Source organism: Schistocerca nitens, chromosome 1 (genome assembly GCF_023898315.1).
Source record: "Schistocerca nitens isolate TAMUIC-IGC-003100 chromosome 1, iqSchNite1.1, whole genome shotgun sequence".
In the NCBI taxonomy this organism is placed as follows: Eukaryota; Metazoa; Arthropoda; class Insecta; order Orthoptera; family Acrididae; genus Schistocerca; species Schistocerca nitens.
Window position 1 is genome coordinate 835,758,324 of NC_064614.1, and position 24,346 is coordinate 835,782,669.

At 39.2% G+C, this 24,346-nt stretch overlaps 1 protein-coding gene across 1 annotated transcript in view; it reads right to left on the reverse strand.

Moving 5' to 3' along the window:
• LOC126263109 (serine/threonine-protein kinase VRK1) overlaps positions 1-24,346 on the reverse strand; it is a 236,124-nt gene that overhangs the window by 132,170 nt on the left and 79,608 nt on the right. Inside the window, exon 3 of the mRNA XM_049960119.1 lies at positions 24,252-24,301. Within this exon, the coding sequence (XP_049816076.1) occupies positions 24,252-24,301 (50 nt within the window). The remainder of the gene's footprint in view (positions 1-24,251; positions 24,302-24,346) is intronic.

Sequence of the window (24,346 nt, forward strand, 5' to 3'; positions counted from 1 at the left end):
ATCATATTCACTGTAGAACATTACGTAACTTTTCATCTTAAAAAATTTCTGGAAATTTTGGAACACCAAACTCAAAACTGGATGGTAACCTGAGCAGGTGAACTATGATGATAATGAGTAGGTAATTCTGCTATAATACACAAACTGTAGGAATTTTCAAAATTTTGTTAGGTGAACACAACATTTTTTCATTTAAGTTGTTATTTATTTAATAAATTTATGACTGTGGTTGCCACTATGAAGAAGATCTTTACTGGAATGAAGTGTCACAACCTGAATAATCTTAATTATGAGAGCAAGCTGAAAAGTAATGCCTCCAATTTTTTTTCTCAGTTCTGAAGACTGCATGACATATTGCACATCATGCACATTACTCAGTCGACTTTTCTGCTTCACTGACTCAAGTTCAGACCCTCAGCCACTAGATGGCTCCAAATTGTAGCATCCTCCGTACTCCATACTTGGCTTCATCCACTTTCCATCTATTTCCAAAAACTAAGGAACACGTTTCAGGACCTCACTTTGTTAGTGATGAAGTGGTGCAAGAAGAGGTGAGGCTGTGGCTCTGTCAACAAAATCAAACATTCTACAGCAACAGTATATCAACACACAGATCTCTCATGGGAGAAATGTGTTCAGCACCAGGGTGTCTACACTGAGAAATAAATATGTAGACATGAATAAAAATATAGACTTAACAACATATGTTTTATTTAAGAAGCTGTAAGAGTTTTCACTTTAAAATCTGGAGACATTACTTTTCATCATGTCCTCATAGGATACAAGTTAGTTATCTTCAATAAATTTGAAAAAGCTGCACAGTTAATAAGAAGGATGTCATTTCAAATCCATTTGGTAGATTTCAGTTTCTTTAGCAAAGCCTGCAACTTCTATCTTGGATACATGGTGGCCCAAATTCACAGTGTTGGAATCATACAGATAGTAGTGACACCCACGCTAAGTGTTTTGAGACACGTAAGCAATGGTTGTAAATGAATATTTCAGATGGTACCAGATCTCAAAGAAGCACTGCGTGCGAGGCATATGTTTGTAAATTGCTTCCATTTCACAAAAAGCAATATTCTGTGACAATCACATTCTAGCTTTATTATTGAAAGACAATACAGAATCATAAGTGATATAAGATCCTCAACAAAGAATTTTCACACAGCAGAAGTTGAGGAGCGGTGTTGGATTGTGTGGGAGGACATTCATCAATACGCACCCATCAACTTGCTCATGAAATGCACACATTGAAGAATACAGCATGAAGAGTACATGTGGAGCAATTCTTGCACCTCAGTCAAACAACGGTTGCAAGCAATGGGCCAAATGATTTTCAGTCCGGAGTTCAGTTCTGTCAATGGATTATGTCTTAATATATGCATTGCAACTGCCAGTCATCGCTCTGAATGGTTCCTGTTTCTTGTTGTTGCTAGATGTTACTTATTTATGTCTAAAAACACTAAATATTTGTTTTGACCATTCTTACCTCATTTCATGAACCATGGACCTTGGCGTTGTTGGTGCGGAGGCTTGCGTGTGTCAGCGATACACACAGCCGTACTGTAGGTGCAACCACAACGGACGGGTATCTGCTGAGAGGCCAGACAAACGTGTTGTTCCTGAAGAGGGGCAGCAGCCTTTTCAGTAGCTGAAGTGCAATAGTCTGTGTGATTGACTGATCTGCCCTTGTAACACTAACCAAAATGGCCTTGCTGTGCTGGTACTGTGAATGGCTGAAAGCAAGGGGAAACTACAGCCGTAATTTTTCCCAAGGGCATGCAGCTTTACTGTATGGGTAAATGATGATGGCATCCTCTTGGGTAAAATATTCCAGAGGTAAAATAGTCTCCTATTTGGACCTCCGGGCGGGGACTACTCAGGAGAACATTGTTATCAGGAGAACATTGTTATCAGGAGAAAGAAAACTGGCGTTCTATGGATCAGAGCGGGGAATGTCAGATCCCTTAATTGGGCAGGTAGGTTAGAAAATTTAAAAAGGGAAATGGATAGGTTAAAGTTAGATATAGTGGGAATTATTGAAGTTCGGTGGCAGGAGGAATGAGACTTCTGGTTAGGTGAATACAGTGTTATAAATACAGAAGTAAATAGGGGTAATGCAGGAGCAGGTAAAAAAAAAAAAAATTACCCCAGGAGTGCGGGAAAGCTACTACAAACAGCATAGTGAACACATTATTGTGGTCAAGACAGACACAAAGCCCACGCCTACCACAGTAGTACAAGTTTATATGCCAACTAGCTCCGCAGATGAAGAACAGATTGAAGAAATGTATGATGCGATAAAAGAAATTATTCAGATAGTTAAGGGAGATGAAAATTTAATAATCGTGGGGGACTGGAATTCTACAGTAGGAAAAGGGAGAGAAGGAAAAGTAGTACGTGAATATGGGGTTGTACTGCCTCGAGAATTTCGGGGTAAATTCTAGAGACCCTTGTGTTTCCACCGTCTCGAACACGCGTTATTTTAGAGATGAGTGTGGTAAAGTAGAACTGTGTCTACTGCACCACAATTGTGTGTGTGTGCAGGACAGACGTATATCGGACGGATGACTGACGCGGGCCGTTCCCCGGGCGACGTCAAACATTATTGTATGAACATTTGAATGTTGTTGAAAGAACAGAAGAGACAATTACTTATTCATTCATTCTCTTACTTTCGTAAGGTCCAGACACTTGTCTTCTTAAACTTTGAGAGATTAGTAGACTGGATTTATGGAAAAACGAATGTGATAGTTTGTGACGGAGCAGAAGGTGTCGAGCTTACGAAAAATGTTTTAGTTGTATGAAAACTGTTGTGTGTGATGAAAATACAGTGAGATTGAGTTCAAAGTATTCTTGAGTGTATGGAGTTATTTTAAAAGTATAAAAAATTCCTCCAAAGTAGCATCTTATCTTCAGAGAAGAAGTTGTGCAGGACATTGTAGATGGCTATTCTGAAAAGGAGATCGGCAAAGCAACTCCAAGTAACTTCAACAGCCAAGGGGGACTGAGTCTTGAACCCAGTACCACATTGCCACTCTTAATCACCAGAAACCACCAGAGGGTAAGAAATGAAAGAGAAACCAGTCTGGTAGAATTTTGCACAGAGCACAATGTAATCATAGCTAATACTTGGTTTAAAAATCATGAAAGAAGGTTGTATACATGGAAGAGGCCTGGAGACACTGGAAGGTTTCAGACAGATTATACAGGGTGTTACAAAAAGGTACGGCCAAACTTCCAGGAAACATTCCTCACACACAAAGAAAGAAAATATGTTATGTGGACATGTGTCCGGAAACGCTTAATTTCCATGTTAGAGCTCATTTTATTACTTCTCTTCAAATCACATTAATCATGGAATGGAAACACACAGCAGCAGAACGTACTAGCGTGACTTGAAACACTTTGTTACAGGAAATGTTCATAATGTCCTCCGTTAGCGAGGATACATGCATCCACCCTCTGTCGCATGGAATCCCTGATGCACTGATGCAGCCCTGGAGAATAGCGTATTGTATCACAGCCGTCCACAATACGAGCACGAAGAGTCTCTACATTTGGTACCGGGGTTGCATAGACAAGAGCTTTCAAATGCCCCCATAAATGAAAATCAAGAGGGTTGAGGTTAGGAGAGCGTGGAGGCCATGGAATTGGTCCGCCTCTACCAATCCATTGGTCACCGAATCTGCTGTTGAGAAGCGTACGAACACTTCGACTGAAATGTGCAGGAGCTCCATCGTGCATGAACCACATGTTGTGTCGTACTTGTAAAGGCACATGTTCTAGCAGCACACGTAGAGTATCCCGTATGAAATCATGGCGGTGAATCGAGGAAGTACAGTACATACTGACGAAACTAAAATGAGCTGTAACATGGAAATTAAGTGTTTCCGGACACATGTCCACATAACATCTTTTCTTTATTTGTGTGTGAGGAATGTTTCCTGAAAGGTTGGCTGTGCCTTTCTGTAACACCCTGTATAATGCTAAGACAGAGATTTGGGAGCCAGGTTTTAATTTGTAAGACATTTCCAGGGGCAGATGTGGACTGCCCACAATTTATTGGTTATGAACTGCAGAGTTAAAACTGAAGAAACTGAAAAAAGGTAGAAATTTAAGGAGAAGGGACCAGGATGAAGTGAAAGAACCAAAGGTTGTAGAGAGTTTCACAGAGAGTATTAGGGAACAACTGACAAGAACAGAGAAAAGAAATACAGTAGAAGACGAAATAGTGAAGGCAGCAAAGAATCAAATACGTAAAAGGACGAGGGCTAGTAGAAATCCTTGGGTAACAGAAGATATATTGAATTTAATTGATGAAAGGATAAAATATAAAAATGCAGTAAATGAAGCAGGCAAAAAGGAATACAAACGTCTCAAAAATGAGATCGACAGGAAGTGCAAAATGGCTAAGCAGGGATGGCTAGGGGACAAATGTAAGGATGTAGAGGCATATATCACTAGGGTTAAGATAGATACTGCCTACAGGAAAACTGAAGAGGCATTTGGAGAAAAGAGAACCACTTGTATGAATATGAAGAGCTCAGATGGAAACCCAATTCGAAGCAAAGAAGGGAATGCAGAAAGATGGAAGGAGTATATAGAGGGTCTATACAAGGGCAATATACTTGAGGACAATATTATGGAAATGGAAGAGGATGTAGATGAAGATGAAATGGGAGATATGATACTGCATGAAGAGTTTGACAGAGCACAATTTCAATCCCAAAGAAAGCAGGTGTTGACAGATGTGACTATTACCGAACAATCAGTTTAATAAGTCATGGATGCAAAATACTAATGTGAATTCTTTACAGACGAGTGGAAAAACTGGTAGAAGCTGACCTCAGGGAAGATCAGTTTGGATTCCATAGAAATGTTGGAACACATGAGGCAATACTGTTCCTACGACTTATTTTAGAAGATAGATTAAGGAAAGGCAAACCTGCATTTCTAGCATTTGTAGACTTAAAGAAAGCTTTTGACAATGTTGACTGGAATACTCTCTTCCAAATTCTGAAGGTGGCAAGGGTAAAATACAGGGAGCGAAAGGCTATTTACAATTTGTGCAGAAACCAGATGGCTGTTATAAGAGTCTAGGGGCATGAAAGGAAAGCAGTGGTTGGGAAGGGAGTGCGACAGGGATGTGGCCTATCCCTGATGTTATTCAGTCTGTATATTGAGCAAGCAGTGAAGGAACAAAACAAAAATTTCAATTAAAATCCATGGAAAAGAAATAAAAACTTTGAGGTTCGCCAATGACATCTTAATTCTGTCAGAGACAGCAAAGGACTTGGATGAGCAGTTTAACAGAATGGACAGTGTCTTGAAAGGAGGATTAAGATGAACATCAACAAGAGCAAAATGACGATAATGGTATGTAGTCGAATTATGTAGGATGATGCTGAGGGAATCAGGTTAGGAAATGAGACACTTAAAGTAGTAAAGGAGTTTTGCTATTTGGGGAGCATAATAACTGATGATGGCCGAAGTAGAGAGGATATAAAATGTAGACTGGTAGTGGCAAGGAAAGTGTTTCTGAAGAAGAGAAATTTATTAACATCGAGTATAGATTTAAGAGTCAGGAAGTCGTTTCTGAAAGTATTTGTATGGAGTGTAGCCATGTATGGAAGTGAAACATGAACAAGAAATAGTTTGGACAAGTAGAGAATAGAAGTTTTTGAAATGTGGTGCTACAGAAGAATTCTGAAGATTAGATGGGTAGATCACATAAGTAATGAAGATGTATTGAATAGAATAGGGGAGTAGAGGAGTTTGTGGCACAACTCGACTAGAAGAAGGGATCGGTTGGTAGGACATATTCTGAGGCATCAAGGGATCAAAAATTTAGTATTGGAGGGCAGCGTGGAGGGTAAACATCGTAGAGGGAGACCAAGAGATGAATACACTAAGCAGATTCAGAAGGATGTAGGTTGCAGTAGGTACTGGGAGATGAAAAAGCGTGCACAGGGTAGAGTAGCACAGAGAGCTGCGTCAAACCAGTCTCAGGACTGACAACAACAACAACAACAACAACAACAACAACACTACCATCTTCCTAACTTCAACTATAAACATTTGGGACACTATGTGGAAAGGAGATACTTTTACTATGTTTGTCCATTATGTTGTGTGAAGCAGGAGCAAGTTACTTTTTTAGCTTAGTCCCGGTGCTTCTGTAGTTTAATTTCCTGTGTTTGCGTAGCGTAGTTTTACATCATCTTTAGTGTGGTTACTTTTTCAGATGCGAGCTGAGTTGGAGACCCTTCACTCACAGTTCCAGATGCTGCTGGCTTTGGTGTCCTGGTTCAGATGAAACTTCAGCCTGCAAGGTCTGGACATTCATTGAATGTGGGATTATTGGTAGACATGTGATGGAGTCCACAAAGGGATGTGACTGCCCAGGACAGGAAGAACGAAAGTGTACACTGTTTGAATAGAGTAGTTTAAGTCCTATCTAACCAACTGAAGACAAAGAGTGGTTTATTCATCAGAGAGAGAGGAACTTACACTTCAAAATGGAATACCATTTCACATGGAGTACCCCAAGGTTCTGTCTTAGGTCCCATTCCGTTTCTGTTTTACATAAATGATCTACCACTTAATATAGAGTGTCACTGAGTTTTATTTGCAGATAGCATGTGTAATCACCGAAAGTAACAGTACTGACCAAATTCCCCAAACTGTATCAAATACTTTAGAAAAATTAGATATCTGGTTTGTTTTAAACTGGTTAAAATCAAGCATGGAAAACACTCACTCAGTTAATGCTGTTTAAAACAAAACAACTAAAATTAAATGATATTCAGGTCAGATGCAGAAAGTAGGATTTGAAGGAAGTGCATGTGTGAAATTCCTAGGAATGCAACTGGATAAAAATGTATCATCAGGCTCACATATACAGCACCTTGCAAATAAATCAAATACCTAGGATATTGTAAAATGCTACCAGTGTGGGCGTAAGAAAAATAGTATATCACAGCTACTTTGAGTCAGTAACAAGGTATGGAATTGTATTTTGGGGTAACTCAAGCCATGTGTGTCTAATATTAAAACTTCAGGAAACCATCATTAGAAATATGCACTATGTAGGCCAAAGAAAATCATGTCGCCCTCTCCTAAAAAATCAAAGTATATTAAGTTTGTTACTTTTGAAGAAAAATTAAGTGCTTAATTAATTAATTATTCAGTACATTATCATATTACTGATATTATAAGGAAAATTGTAAACCAGTATTTGTGTTTTGATGAGTCTACTATACATTTAGTCAATGACTTGAAATTATGTGTTACGAGACAAACTTCTGTTCTATTAGAATAGTGGGGAGAGTCATCCCAGATGTGGAACGGTTCCTACTGAATGCCATGATCACATAGCATGCAGCCAAAAGCAAGTAGTGGTTAATGTAAGTACTTCTGACCAAAAGTGATTATCTCTGGTTTCCAGTGACTAACTGAAGTGGTCAAGACAGCCAATTTTGCTTGCAAGATGAAGGCTGAACTCATCAACTGCAGCACAGATGATAGGGCCGACTGCAGGCCTTTAGTACAGAGCCAAGTGGTTTTGCAACTGTGTATGCTGCACATTTCTACTCCTGAATCATAGGGTGGAGAGGTATCGCGATCTGATTAGGAGATCAAGGGTCTGCTACACATGGAGACTGCTACAGTGGTAGAGTGAACTGTGTGGGGTCAGGAAAGTACGAACAACGAACAGGGTTATAGTCTCTAACGGAACAACTCAAATGCAAAACAATGGTTTGGTTGAGTTGGTGTATGAGGATCCCCAACAGTTGCATTGGATTGGGTGTGGCAGCCACACACCCACCCACCCACCCACCCACACACGCGCACGCGCACACACACACACACACACACACACACACACACACACACACCAAAAAACACCGAAACTGATCATGTAACACAGTTTTGAAAACGTCACTATGGCAGCACTTCAGTGTTGTTGTTTTTGCATGCATGCAATGGTGCTATGCAGCTGAAAGCTGACAACAGTGCTGCCAACTGTCAGGGTCCTTCTTACACCACCTCAACTATATGACATGTTGGTAATAAAGTTGTAAATTATCATAGCTGTGTTGGGAAGAACCACTGTTGCATGGGCTCACAGAAAACACTGAAGCAGAAATCATTACAGGTATTGAAAGCTGGTTAAAGCCAGCAATACGTTCACCCCACGTTTTTGTGAAGGATCTACCCATGTTCAAAATGGATCGACTAAATTCAATTGATGGTTGCGTATTTGTTGCTGTTAGTAGTAGTTTATTTTTCAGTCTACTTAAAGTAGGTAGCTACTGTGAAATAGTGTAGGAAGAGGCTGTACACAATAGCTGGAACAAATTAATAACTGGTTCCTACCACCAAATCCCTGACTCTCATGATATAGTTACTGAAATGTTTATGGAAAATTTTAGGCTCATTTCAAATAGGTAACCAAATCATGCAATTAGAGTTGGTGGCAAAATCAGTCTACTCTTGATTTGTTAATGAAAATACATGCAAAAAACTGGAAATATACGTAAAATGTCATCTGAAACTGTACTAAATGATTTGTCCAAAAATTACATAAATATTCGTGTGACACCTTCCTAAGAGACAGTCTCGATTCTTTCCATACTGACTATGCAATCAGTGAACAAATGCAACTTACATTCAAATAGATAACGTTGACAGCATTGAGACTTTCATACCAAACAAATTAACACAAGACTGAATAGATCCCCCAGGGTACACAAAACTGGTCAGTACACTGCAGCAGAAGCATTTAAACAAACCATGACACATTTCAAGAAAAGCAAAATCCCCAAGGCAACTGTTTTCAAATGTTTGAAATTTAATGTCAACTTCAATACAAAATGTTTTTTTTTGTAGTTTCCACAAAGGAACTCAAACTTGAAATTTCGCAGAAAATCCAAAACTACTCCAGTGGCAATGTTACAACAACAGCGCTATAAAGTTTTCTGGAATTCTTTCACCAAAGAAGACAGTAAATATTCCTGAATTCAAACTGAGAACAGCTGTCACCATATATAATTTATAAATATATATCCTCAGTGTAGCAAAGCAAATTAAGTTGCTTAAAAGGCCATGTCTTCATGTCCACACTGTACAGTTTCTTTTCGGAATATACTTATGAAACCAATCAATTTTTAGCAATCATTTATAATGATCGTTAGACGAAACATCAACACCTAAAGACTGGAAAGTTGCACTGGATACATCAGTAAGCACAAAAGTAAATAGAAGTAATCTGCTGTAGTCTAGAACTGTATCAATGACATTTTTATGTAGTAGGATCAAATTGATTCCATATTTGTAAATTTCCAGAAGGCTTTTCACAGTGTTCCTCAGACATGTGCCTATGGAGTACCCTCTGAGTTGTGCAATTAGATATTTTATTTCTTGTCATAAGGGCCACAGTTTGTAGTGAAACCAAAGTGATATCTGGGCAAAGACTGCATTTTATTGGCAGAATACTTAGAAGGTGTAACGAAGCTGCTAAGGAGACTGTCTACACTATGACTGTTCATTCTTTTCTGGAGTATTGCTGCACAGTACGGGAACATTCCAAGATAGGAGTGAACATGGACATTGGAAAAGTTCAAAGGGCAGATTGTTTTGTTTTATCGTGAAATAAGGGACAGAGTGCCACAGATATGATAAGCAAACTAAGGTGGCAATAATTAAAACAAAGGCGTTCTTCACTGTGAAGATCTTTTGATGAAATTTTAAACAATAACTTTCTTCTTCAATTGCCATAATATTTTGATGACTCCCACCTAAATATGGAGAAATGATCACTGAAATAAAAGAAGATAAATCAAAGCTTGCATAGAAAGATTTGCTATTAAGTGTCTTATGCTCATGATATATTCTGAAAGAGTTTCTATGAGCCCCCTGTCGAACACTTAAAGGTGAACTGCAGAGTAGCCATATAGACACAGATGTGCTATAAACACATTCAGTGAAACTGGCATAAACATTTAGATGCAGCCAAATGTGCAACTGATTAGGTCAAGTAAAAAGTTCTGGGAGATGTTCCAAGGTTTACAGGCTATGAAAGCTTCACCTTTTTGGCATCATTTTCACATCTCTAAATTTGTGAACAAATATTCAGTGCTTAGGCATCTCAGAACCCATCTGTCACTTTCAAACATGCCTCAATATCCATTTAACCTCCTCCACATGTTGGTCTCCTTAAGGCTGAGGCCGCTTTTATGCAGGTTATTAAATCCCTTAGCAGTTTATACAAGATTCCCATTCTCTGGTAGCTCCAGTATCACACATAACTGGAGTCATTGAGATAAGTCCCAAACTTGCTGTGCTGAAAGGCTGGTCAATCCTTAGATAAGGAAGGAAGGAAGGAATATTAAGGTTTAATCTCTTGGAAACAACGAGGTCATTACAGACAGAGATCAAGCTTGGATTGTTTTGTGAAGGATGAGGAAGGAAATCATCTGTACCCTTTCAAAGGAACCACCTGGCATTTGTCTGGTGTGATTTAGGGAACTCACGGAAAACCGAAAGTTTGATGGCTTGAGGCGGATTTGAACCGCTGACCTACCGAATGATGATGAAATAGGGAAACTCAGATTTACCAAACTTGAAGCACCAATTGTTAGCTGGTCTCCCTCAGATGTTCACCCTAATTAAGTATCTAGGAAACTCGGATATCTTAGGAAATGCTACAAAAACAAGTCTTAACTTTCTCATTATTCCTGATTATGAACATTCATTCACTGATATTACGTCCCGAGACTACAATTGGTTTATAATGTGCATTTTAACAGTCATTAGTTTATTTGCTGCACATCACCTACGGCATCTATCTACAACACTTCTTAATTATGGTACATTTAGTATCGTAGGATGCATACATTGATTGAGACGATAAATCAGATTTCCTAGAGGCACCCAACTGGACAGCACTTGAACACCTATAAATGAAGTCTTCACAGGTTGTCAGCCGAGTAGCATCGTCGTCTCGTAGCAACGTTTTGATGGAATGCATCTCAATCATCTTCAGACGAAGATGATGGAGACTCATTCCATCGAAATGCTACGGGACGACGATGCTACTCGGCAGACAACCCGTGATGACTTCATATATGAAATTCACCGAGAAAGCCTGTACTCGCATATAACTTAAACACCTGTTCTGCATTCACATCGGGAAAGACGATAAGACAACATTTCCATGTAATTCCCTTAAGTACCTGAGCACGGCAGCCTGATAGTAACTGCCTAATATTTTATGTCAAATGCCATCGGCTATTCGATATCTTGGAGCCAAACTGGCTACTCCCCATTGTCTTACTACAGCCTTTATCACTGATATTTCAAGTTTGGCTGATAACAACTTGTGCTGCATTCCGACGTCCAACTCACATTCACAAATCAGCACATTGTTCTTGCAACTGCCTGTGTTGGTCACTAGCTAAATGGTAAACACCGCTCTGAACATCCCAGTTTACAGTTGTCCTGCTACCTTCAGTGGCCTGTCCGCTCAAAGGGGAAGGGCTGTCATTTCTGACCAGTTCCATATGGTACTATTTTACCTTTACTGGCTTAACTTCCATATATTAACCTAAACTGTGATTCATTGAGAAACTTCCTGGGTCACATTAATTGCATATCAGAAACATCAAGAATTCCTATAGGTGTTTCTCTCTAACTCCCTTCAGCATGTTGGTGTTTCCTTAATTTATGACATCGTTCAGTGTATAACATAGTATCTGAAAGCTGCAGAAAATCTCAGGATGGAAGGACTGAATCAGTGGGAAGCAGTAATTATGCCCCTCTGGTTTATACTCAGCTTTATCTTACGATTAACCATAAATACTGCAATATGTAACATTTCTACTGTGCTTCACAGGACAACATGTAGACTATATAATACTACTAGTCTACAAGGTCACTGTAATTTTTTTAATGAAAACAAAGAAACTGATTATCTACACCTGTAATAATCTACACTGTGAACTGGTTTTCAGTTTAGTAAGTCATTCTTTCAAATTGTGTTTCGTCATTTATAGCTTGTCAGAGTAAAATAAAATTTTGCATTACAAGCTACAACTGTTGGTTAACCACTGCCAAGATCCATTTGATATGAGATTTCAAGTCAGGTGTATTAATAAGAACAAGATGACCTCATATGGAAGCAGACAGGAAGCATATGTCAAAAGTCCACCATACAAATTCTTTTTATGTAAAATATCTTGTAATATGGGTCCACAGCTGCCATAAATTTTGTATATGATGTCACATTTGTGTTTAGCTGTTACTGTCTTTATTTAGGTATTGCATTTTTAACATCTCTGCCATTTTCAAGTATTTACACAGCATAACACAATATACTGGGAAAACATAACATCAGATTGAGAGTATATACAACCCATTTTTGCAGTTTGTTAACAACTATATATTCACAAGATTTGACATTATATTATGTCATAGAAATAGGTTAAAAATAATGCTGTTGTAGGAATGTGTAAATTTTGATGGCAATATAGTCACTCATTGGTTGGAATATGGCAGATACAACAATGTAAAATTTAACGAAACAACATTTGGCAAAACTCAAGCAATGCTGCATGCTTCTTAGGGGACCAGACAGAATGCGTAACATGCTCTCATTCTTAGCTAACACAGTATTGTAATTTAAAACAAGAGTGATAAAAATTCCTAACTTACACAGGGTAATTTTTCTGCACGAAATGTGTATTGCAAAAGTGTATTTCTGGGGTCCAAGTTAAATACTGAAGCCACTGAAGGTATTACTTACAGTCAGTTGTCTGGTAATCTCTGAACTCCTTCCATATCTGAATCCGTGAAATATATTTCAGTACTGAAACTTTAATCTGTTATGCTGATAATGAGTCAATCAACAACAGATTCCACAAAGGGATCCATGTGCCATATTTTCTTGTCTTTTATGACATGACATTCTGATACCACCAGCATTCACAGCAGTGATGTGTGACAAAGTTTTGTGCATTAGTTCCAGTACATTGACAGCTTAAATATCTTGTTATTTCTTGAGACAAATCCCTTAACTTGACTCCAGATCAGTGCTGTTGGGTTCCTATACCAATGACATTTATAACTGTATAGTCTGTCTCAAATGTGTAATATTTCCTTATTATAGTATTAAGTTTTTTTATAGATTCTGTGTGCAGGGCTATCAATATAATTCAGTGAAGGTCTTACGAAATACCCAACATAATGGATCTTAGGATTAGTGCAAACTGTGGGTGTTCAGGAATTCAAGACATGCCATTGACTTTCCTCTGCATCAGCATTAAATCTATTATTAGGATCTCTGTTCAATTTCATAAAATTACTAGCAGCAATAAAGTTGTGTACAAACTACAATCTTAACATGAGCAGTATTGATGAATCTTTGAAGGTACTGCTTAGAAATAAAAATGTTATATATTGTTTTATAAGTATTTACTCTAACACATCATACATACTTTCAGTTAAGAAAACACCTAGGGTGATGTACACAGTCCACTCAAGATTACAAAACATAAAACAGACTGTCATGATCAGTGATGTAATGTTGACTAGCTGCTCTTTGATGTACATACATCTTACGTTGTTATCTCTGCCCCGTGCCAACCTGCATGTCAATAACACATCTAGTTATGTCATCAACAACAAACCAACAATATGTTGACATTAAAAGTAACACTGTCTACAACTATCCCATTTCTATGGGATAATGTGAGAAAAAAAGAATATAGGGATATTTAAATACAATACATAAATCTACGAGAATTCTTCAGCTTATGTTAACATCAGCGAATCAACTCAAGAATTCCGCATCATGAGGGGTGTCAAGCAAGGCGATCCCATCTCCCCAAAACTGTTCTCTGCTGTATTGGAAATGGCTATGTCAAAGCTGAGCTGGGAAGGTAAGGGAATTAGAATTAATGGAAGAAGGCTTACCAACTTGAGATTTGCTGATAATATTGCCTTACTGGCCAAAGACTTCGCAGAGCTCCAAAACTTAGTTACAGATCTTGCATCGGAATGTCAGCAGGTTGGCTTGAACATGAACATTTCCAAAACAAAAGTAATATCTAACAAATGGATCCCAGCTGGAGATGTGAAAGTCAAGGACAGTCTACTAGAAGAGGTCAGTGAATATGTCTACCTTGGCCAGATTATAAATATGAAGGGAGACATAAGGCCAGAAATCTATCGACGCATCAAGCTTGGCTGGCAAGCATTTGGGAAGAGTTTAAAAAGTATTCAGATCAAAAATGCCAGTAAATCTGAAGAAAGCAGTATTTGATCAATGCATTCTTCCTGTGATGACGTATGGCTGCGAGACATGGACACTGAACTCATTCACAAAAGGGAAACTTAGGACAGCACAGAGAGCCATGGAGAGATCAATGCTGGGCTATACAAGAAAGGACAGGAAAAGGGCAGATGACATCCGGTCTGTGACGAAGGTTAATGACATCTTAGAGAGAGTAGGTTCCTTGAAATGGCAGTGGGCTGGCCACGTTGCAAGAAGAAAAGACAACAGATTGACGAAGTTAGTACTGGAGTGGAGTCCGAGAGAGCACCGGAGGCCTAGAGGAAGACCACCAGACAGATGGGACAAAGACATCAAGAAGATCGCTGGTAACACCTGGCAGAGAACTGCCCAAGACCGTCCCACTTGGAGAAGACTTCTGAAAGCCTACCAGAATCCATGACTCGAAGAGGCCACATCATTTAATGATTGAATTGGCTGCTGCTGCTGATGATGATGATGAGATAAAACAGTTTAAAGTTTTTCCTGTCACAATTTGAATACTAAAACCATGCATTTGCAGCAAATTATAGATCAATATGATTAATATCCTTAAGTAACAGGATTCCTTATAACAAATTAATTAATTCTCTAGTTACTGTACCTGAACAAAGAATAAAATTATTTCACTATGCCTGATATATTGCAGTGTCTACTTTTGGACATTTGTGGAGAGTTACTCATTATATCACTAACACTCTGGTCCTACAGAATATGCACCAACATTATCACAGAGAAGGCAGCCAGCCACATCACTTTGAGATTTGTATATATTCAAATACTGTGGAAAGATACAAGCGCACATACATATACATGGTGGCGTGATAGAAATTAAACCTATATTAAAAATATATTTTATATTATCGACTATGGAATCATAAAATCCCATAATGAGATGTCCGTATAGTTTTTCTAATTAATCAAAATCTGCATGTTGTACAATTCTAAATAGCATCCACAGAACATACGTACAAGCACGAAAGATATTTGGGTGTGGGAAGTAGTGCAACAAGCATATCTTTTGTTGGCTCTTTTAATTTTTAAACTTGTCACAAACTTCTAAAGGAATGTGGAAACAGGTAACTTTATTATTCACCGAGTTTAAATCTCAAGCCATTTAATTCAATGTGTTTCACTTCATTTCCTATTGTTTTAAACCACATAATTCAGAACACTAAAATTACTTGTGGCACTTTAAGAGATTTCAAAGAACAGAAGATAGGTGGACAGAAAGTATCTAACTCCATGATCCACAGATCAGGTATTCAGAAAGTAAACAATCAGAAAAGATGTTAAACTTAAGTGCATAAAAACTCTTTTGATGTGCTTTCTGCTGTGGATTCAGGGAACACATCAGACAAAGTTGAAAAGTTGGAAAATGATTCTCAAAAAGTAAACAAATCGTTGCTCATTGAAACTAGATCAAATATGGAACATATTTTACCAAAAAGGTGTTCAAAATTCTGAAAATAAGTGCACACACCTATAAAAGCATTAAGTAATGAATTTTCAGTCAACTTTGAAACTGAAAGAAATTGGGAACTCTTGGAACACAAAAACAACAGTAGTGAGACGAGGAGAAGAAGAACCTTATGCCCTCTGAGTGCTAAAAATGTGAAATGCATAAGATTATTTCTGTTGGGTGATAGTCACAGACATGGAATTTCTGGAGCATTTACGAGGAAGTATAATATCAAGGCACCTGGTTTCGAAAAACCAGGGGCTCCAATATGTGAAATAATGAATCTAACCAAACTGACTGACAAAGCTAGTTTGAATAAGGATGACTTTGTCATGTTGCTGGGAGGATCAAACAATATCTACAGAAATGAGACATGAAAAGCTACCATACATATGAGGAAATGTTTAAATAATTTAATCCATACAAACATCCTCTTAACTATCCTGCATCATCATGATTTACCATCCTGGCCAAGTGTGGACTGCAAAATTAGTATTGCATATAGTTATATCAATGAAATATGTATTCACATCAAGAATGTTGATGGTACAAACATAAGCAACTTGGAGCAAAGTTTCCGCACATTTCATGGAATTCATTTAAATGTGTCAAGAATGAAGTTACTAGCCAATTTAATTCCTACAAAACAATAAAATATAAACTTGTCTTTTGCGGAACAATGTGGAAAACAGGATGAGTGGCAAACAAATGTAGATTATGAGGTTTTCGGCAAGTTACAAATAATAAAGCAATCAGTCAGGTACAAATTTAAACCAAGAAGGGCACACACAAACAATGAAATACTTTTTCAGACACTAATTATGAAATGTACATCAAAGAGGACAGAGGTTAATAAAGCAAAACTTTTACAAGCTCCAACTCATCTATCATAGCCACCAGCAAGCAGAAGCCACACAGTACAAAGACACCATAGACTTTTTGGGGTAAGTGCTGTATTAGAAATGCTCTAAGATAAAGAACTAGAAATTGTTTCAACTAAAGTGTGTAAATGCACAGCTTTACAAAAGGAAGCTCTCAACCCCCAGTAACTAGAGCTGCATGCACAACGCCATCTCAAAAAATTCTCCAACCTGTTGATCCCTTACTCCTGCCTTGGACAATCACTGTTCACCACCTACGTAAGAGCCTCCAAACCCCCACACGTTTCTTCTTAGCCGACAAACCCTGTCTCACAGACCTACTACATTTACCACATCCTCAGAAACTCCTTCCCACCACGGTCCTGTACCTTTCCTCCAGAAGCCTTAGCCCAACAGAAGTATCAGTCCTTTCCAGAGGCCTTGCCTTTTTGCCCCAATCCCAAATTCAATCAGTCTGGACTTATTAAAGACCTTTTCTCCTTCTCGCGTCCCCTACAGTGGAAACATTTTCACTACAAACACTACAAATGAGACTCAATCAAAACCAATATTGAACCCTGCCTCACTCAGTTCATTCCTCCAACAAACTGTGATCCACCCCTTGCCCCCAAATCACTCACTGTTAGCATTCCTGAATTTGTTAACCTCCAACTTTGCTTCCCCGTAATTCCCCAAATCTTTTAACATGGAAACAAACCTTAAATGTGCATAAAGAACTGTAACCCACCATGTACAAACTGATCACAGCTGCTGACAAAGGCTCCATCACTATGGTTCTCAGGGACTATCTGGTGGAGGGACTGTCAGATTCGTCTACCTACAAACTCTGCAACAGTGACGCTATTCCTGAAACCCAATAGAATCTCCAGTCCCTCTTCACATCCTTAGGCCCATACCAGAATCTTCTCCCTGAGCCCTGAGTCTCTCTCTCTCTCTCTCTCTCTCTCTCTCTCTCTCTCCCTCTCTCTCCCTCCTGTCTCCCCCCCCCCTCTCCCCCCCCCCACCTTTCCTTCACCCCTACCATTCCCTGAACTCCTAGCTTCTACATGCTTCCCTAAGTCTGTAAAGCCAGACCACCCAAGATGTCCCATTGTGGCCAATTACGGTTTCCACACTGGGAGAATCTCTGCTCATTTTGACCAACACCTTCAACCTGTTAACCACAACCTACCCTCCTATATGAAGGATACTACTCATTTCCTCCACCAACACTCCACAGTTCTTGTTCCTTTACTGCTGGGTGCCCCGCATGTCTCTGTTGATACCACCTTTCTCTACTCTAACATCCCCAAAGCCCATGGCCTTGCTGCTATTGAACACTATCTGACCCCAAACTTACAACCTCTTTTCTGGTCAAACCCATAATTACTGCTCCTTTGAAGGAATCACCTACAAGCAAATCCATGGTACAGCAATGGCTACCTCCATGACACCATCCTATGCCAGCCTATTCACAGGCCATTTAGAGGAATCCTTCCTATTCCACAGAGAATCCCAAACCCCTCCCCTGGTTCAGATTCATAGATGACATCTTTGTGATATGGACTGAGGGTGAGGAGACCCTATGCACATTCCTCCAGAGCCTTTTCCCCCATTCACTTCACCTGGTCTTCCTCAACCCAACAAGCTGCCTTCTGTACAGGAACATAATGTACGACTCCCCAGGATGCCACTAAGTTAGTATTTTAAGAACAAGCAAGGATAAAATACCAATTGAAAGCAAAAAGTTTGCAGAGACATTAATTAGGAAAGTGCAAACCAATGAATTAATCTTTTCGCATTCATCTTTTGATATACTGTTTTTTGATTTTAGTAGTAGAACACAGTTGAGGTTTTTTTCTCGTAAGAGAAGGGTGTGCATTTGTAGAGCAAAGTACTGCAGTCTAAGTGTATTTAAATTGTCATGAATAATGCAATATAGAAGACCAATATAAAGCATTTTTATTTATGGAAGTGTGCGAAGTGAATTTTTATGTAATTACGACAAGTGCCAGTGCCCACAGAGTCCTTTAGCTGCCTTCATCTTCACCAAAATTTTAAGGAAGCCGAATGCACAAGCAGACTTTTTAAACAAATTCATTTCATATTCAATTACTAATATTCAATCAATTAATTATTAATCCATTTATTTTTTAATATATTACAGTTGGCGACCTGTGTGCCAGGACTTCTGGGCACCGGTTGTGAACTGCGTTTGTTAACTATTGTTATGGTCAGAAATTTTTATGACATTGTTATAAATTGCCTGTATTTTCTGTTCGCATTAATCATGACAGGGAGCAAGTATTACAAAAAGGTAAAAGTGGAGGAGAAAATTTTTGAAAGGAATGACAATTGAACTCGTCATGTAAAATTTTCCATCGTAAGCTGTTTTATTGGGCGCAGCAAAAGGTAGGATTGCTACGCAAGTTGCTTGCATTGTTACGCTCGGTAGCACCTCCTTTGATGTAGATAGAAACCTTTTCCTCATTATTTCTTTCCTTGAATTTTGTTGAAAAAAAAATAATTAAAAGAAATTTTCAGTGTGATGCATATTGTCAATAAAACAAAGAATTGTGACAATAGCTTGAGCATCATAATAGACAAAAAAAGCAGGCTTTGACATCACGTAATTTGCATTTATCAAGTGTAATAATTAATGTAGGAAATTTTTAACATTTTTGTGGAATTTATATTTAAAAAGAATTCATGTAATATGGCCGAAAAATATATGCCCATTGTTGATGCCGATAGTTAAAATGCAATCAGCCAAGATATCATAGAATTGCAAGACTGAACAATTGGAAGTTCAGGCACCATGCATGCCTACTGAAGACGGTTTAAGCAGATCAGAGATGAGAGTCGCAGGAGTGACAAATGATACCGACGTTCCACAGCAAAATAACTTGATGACACAATGTTTACCATTGACAAAACCATGTAATGCATCTCTCAGAGCGACATACTGCTCATGAATGAAATATTGGAGAGCGATCAAAATATGAATCTTGACAACACGTTACGAACACCACTTGGTCACAACACAAACATTAACTTGGGAAGCACAGCGGACAGCAACCACAGTAGTATAAGTGAAGCACTGCTATGGCAGCTACTATCTAATATGAACATGAAATTACATAGTATCAATAGCAAATTCAGTAATTTGACACAAGATATGAACACTGTCACACAAGATCTAAATGTAATGAAACAACAACAACAACAATAAGTATTCAAGGATTTGCAAGGCATGGTCTCTCAGAAATTCGATGACTTAGACGAAAAATTGAATAATATGAAAACACAAGTAAAGCATAAAGTACTTTCTGAAGTTAATGGTGACATTTTGGAGTTAAAACAGAAGGTAGGTTCGTTTAATGACCATCACGATCTCGTAGAATAACAGATAAAGAAAATTACAGACGCAAACACAAACAATGAAGCCACACAAAATCAGTTTGTTTCGACAGTAAAAAATGTAACCACTGTTGTTAACAAACTAAATAAAGAATGTGAAAGTGTACCCCTAACTGTAGAAGAGCTTACTTTAAGGGTAGCAACCTTAGAAGTTGACTCAGCATATGCTAAGAAGGAGAGGGAGAAGATTAACGAAAATCTGAAGCTGGTACGCTGGATTAGGGTCACACCATTGCAGAGAAGCTAGTAACCGCCTGCAAGTTATACACAGATGTAGTAGATAAGGCTATTCAGAAAAAGGAAAATGAAATCCTGAACAAGGTAAACATTAACCTACAAGCTGCGGAAATTAGGATCTCTCCGAGGCCTTCACAGACCAAAATTATCTATCCAATCCTGTACAGAAACAGATCTCCTGTGCCTTGTATCTCCAGTCACAACTACCTCTCACCGCACCCTGAAATGAGGAATGTCCGACCAACTACCCTTCCCGCCCCTCCCACAGTGGTATTCTGCTGTCCACCAGATCTAAGCTGTATGTTCCAATCCACTGCCTCATAGTTCATATTCCTGCAGTACCCCTAGATGCAAGACCTGTCCCACATATCCTTCCATTATCATCTATTCCACTCTAGCCATAGGCATCTCCTTCCTCATCAAAGTCAGAGCTACCTGTGAAAGCAGCCATGAGACCCAGGAACTGAGCTGCAACCACTGTGCTGCCTTCTATGTGAGCATGACAAGTAACAAGCCATCTGTCCACGCGAATGGCCACCCACAAACAATGGCAAAGGCACAGCTGGGCTATCCTGTTATGAACAGGCTGCCCAACACAATTTGCTTCACTCAATGACTGCTTCAATGCCTGTGTTATCTGGATAATTCCTACCTACCTACCTACCTACCTACCAGGGATGTATGGTTTAACGTCACAGCGGTAAACCATCACCTGAAGGCATCGGTAGCAACCCTGTTGTCTTTGGGTCCCCTGTAAATTTGCTGGATGAAATGAACACACCACCGTTCTAAACTGGCGCAGAGCTCATTGTCAGACTGTAAGAGGAGATTGTGATGGAAAATGATCCCCTGGACCATGTTGAGGCTTTTGTGGGGAGTGACGGAAACAGGAATATCACCCAGCTTGTCACAGGCGAGTAACACTCAGAATTGGGCTGGGGACACTGTCTGAATCAACACTGCGCCATTTCACATTTTGGACAGGACTGTCACTTCTCCAAACTTATTCTCAAGGTGTTCAATGAAAAATTGAGGTTTCGTAGGTAGAAAGGAGTCCCCATTAGTTCTGCTAAAGACAAAAAACCGAGGCTAATATGGCTCTCTTCGTTCTGTAGCCTATGTTCCTCCCATAGTGTAGTGAGGGAGGGAAACGATTTAGGGTCATACCTGTTGGCATTGTATTCGATCTTGCCCTTCTTAGAGACTGCTGGTGCCGTACGGTCACAAGCAAGAGATGACTTAGTCCACTCCATTGCAGGTCATCCGCCCTGATGCCACCCACTCTGATCAGGAGCTCTCCCCACGAGTGCCACCCAGCCACAGCAAAGGCCAACTGGCATGATGGCTGTTGCCGGGAGTCCTGATGCCCCAGGAAGACAGGCATCTACGCCTTGGCACATATGGGGAGTTTACAACTCAGGCATCAGCTGTGCGATCCCTGTGTTGTCAGGAGGCTACCACCAAATGGGTACATGACGGCCCCACCACAACAGACTGGCTACCATGCTGGATATTGGGCGCAGAGAAATTCAGTATTGCCATGGGGGTGAAAGAGGACAGGAGACAATGAAAGAAGATGATATACCCTGGAATGTGTCCTCGCCAAAATAGTTGAATCACAGGTGGAGATGCAAAGACATGACAAGAGGTTCAGGAGATGGAATCTAAGGGCACTATGGATAACTCGTGAACCACGTAAGGCGTCCTTCCCCATATGGCCTGCAATTCTGTAGAATTTTGAAAGTGGCAGGTCCAACCATAGAATAGGACCTGAACTTACAGGGCCAATACATATGAGACTCCTTTTATTCGCCTTTTAAAACAGGCACGGATACCTCGGGCCTATTAATACCCTTGGGCCCACACGGAATGGTCAGTATTCAGAGATACGACAGTAACGATTATTCTAAGCAAAAAATCTAGTAAATATGGGCCCTAAAACGCATACCTCAATATATATGAGCATTTGTTCAATACAGAGATATGTTCCATGAAGATGAACACTGCTCATAGCTCTTTAGGTATGCATTTTGGAGCCCCTATCAAACTTTTTTGCTTTGAATGACCATTTCTGTCATATCACTGAATACTAACCATTCCTCTTGCAACATCCCATAATTTCTTTTATATCTATCATTTGCAAACAAGGGTTTTTTTTTTTTTAAATTAAAAATGCCACTACAAATTATTGACAATTACTTTCAAGATCAGATGACCTTTTCTCAACCAATATCATCATAGAACTAGTCCAAAAACATTGTCACACATAGAACACACAGTGTACGTAAAAAGCCGATGATTTGTGCCATTTAACCTTAACCTTCAATTTCTTTATAGTCTGGAAACCTCTTTAAAAAAAAAAAAGGGGTTCAAATGGCTCGGAGCACTATGGGACTCAACATCTGCGGTCATCAGTCCCCTAGAACTTAGAACTACTTAAACCTAACTAACCTAAGGACATCACACACATCCATGCCCGAGGCCGGGTTCGAACCTGCGACTGTAGCGGTCGCTCAGTTCCAGACTGTAGCGCCTAGAACCGCACAGCCACTCCAGCCAGCTTCTGGAGCTCAACAATAAATACTTGCAATATAGCAAGGAGCCAATTGAACTCATGAAGCTTCTACAAAGGAATGTGCCCCAATATAAACAAAAATAGCCATTTTGTACTAAAGGTCAAGAGACACCTTGCAAATCAGATACAGTACATATCATATAAATTTGCTTCATTTTCAACTCAAAACTACACTGGATGTAAATCAAAATAAGAGAAAAATTTATCAATACTTATTAAATAAAAGGCACGAATGATGTGCCAACTAAGGTACAAACTTTATAAATAATAGGAGCTCCAAAATTAAATAACAACAACAAAGATAACACAAACTTATGGTTACCAAACAGTTACAGCCACAGAAATGAACAATCGAACTTGAGTCGTTTCTTCTTATTAAGCTCGAAAATACATGCTACATGAGACAAGTTTAAGTGTGCAATACACAGTTCTACATCTACATCTACATCTACATCTATACTCCGCAAGCCACCTGACGGTGTGTGGCGGAGGGTGCCCTTGAGTACCTCTATTGGTTCTCCCTTCTATTCCAGTCTCGTATTGTTCGTGAAAAGAAGGACTGTCTGTATGCTTCTGTGTGGACTCTAATCTCTCTGATTTTATCCTCATGGTCTCTTCGCGAGATATACGTAGGAGGGAGCAATATACTGCTGGACTCTTCGGTGAAGGTATGTTCTCAAAACTTTAACAAAAGCCCGTACCGAGCTACTGAGCATCTCTCCTGCAGAGTCTTCCACTGGAGTTTATCTATCATCTCCGTAACGCTTTCGCGATTACTAAATGATCCTGTAACGAAGCGCGCTGCTCTCCGTTGGATCTTCTCTCTCTCTTCTATTCCAGTATTCAAGCTTCACTTTACTGCACAATGCCCTCTGTTGTGAAATTTCCTCTTGAATTCAAATTTGGGGAGAATCAGGCATTAAAATTGGACTCCTTCCTTTTACTGGCAATTCTCTGACTGACTGAACTGTCTCTACTTGATTCACAGACTGTCACAAAGCTTCAGACTGTTAGAATCTCTTATTACTACTACTATAGTTAGACCATTCTTCATCACGTAAAATAAATAAATAAAAATATGAAACTGGAGACCCTGTGAGAGCCTTGAAAAGCAGCAAAGAGATTTTGGCACATTAAAACACTTAATAATGTTGTGAGTCATGCTTGAGTAGCTCAGAAGGTACATGCATTACTCTAAAAAGGCAAGAGCTGGAATTTGAGTTTCATTTCAACTCACAACTCTGATTTATCAGGAAATTAAACACATATTTCATTAATAAATCAGTCACTTCTTAAAAAGTAAGTTACAATCCATTAGTCTTAGTTAGTTAAAATAAAAAGCAATTCATTATTACTTACTATCTTAACTACAAAAGGGTACTCCGAACTCTTTGAGGATTCATCACGTGCTGCAAAAGAAAAGACCACTATATTTATCACACTTTAGAACCTGT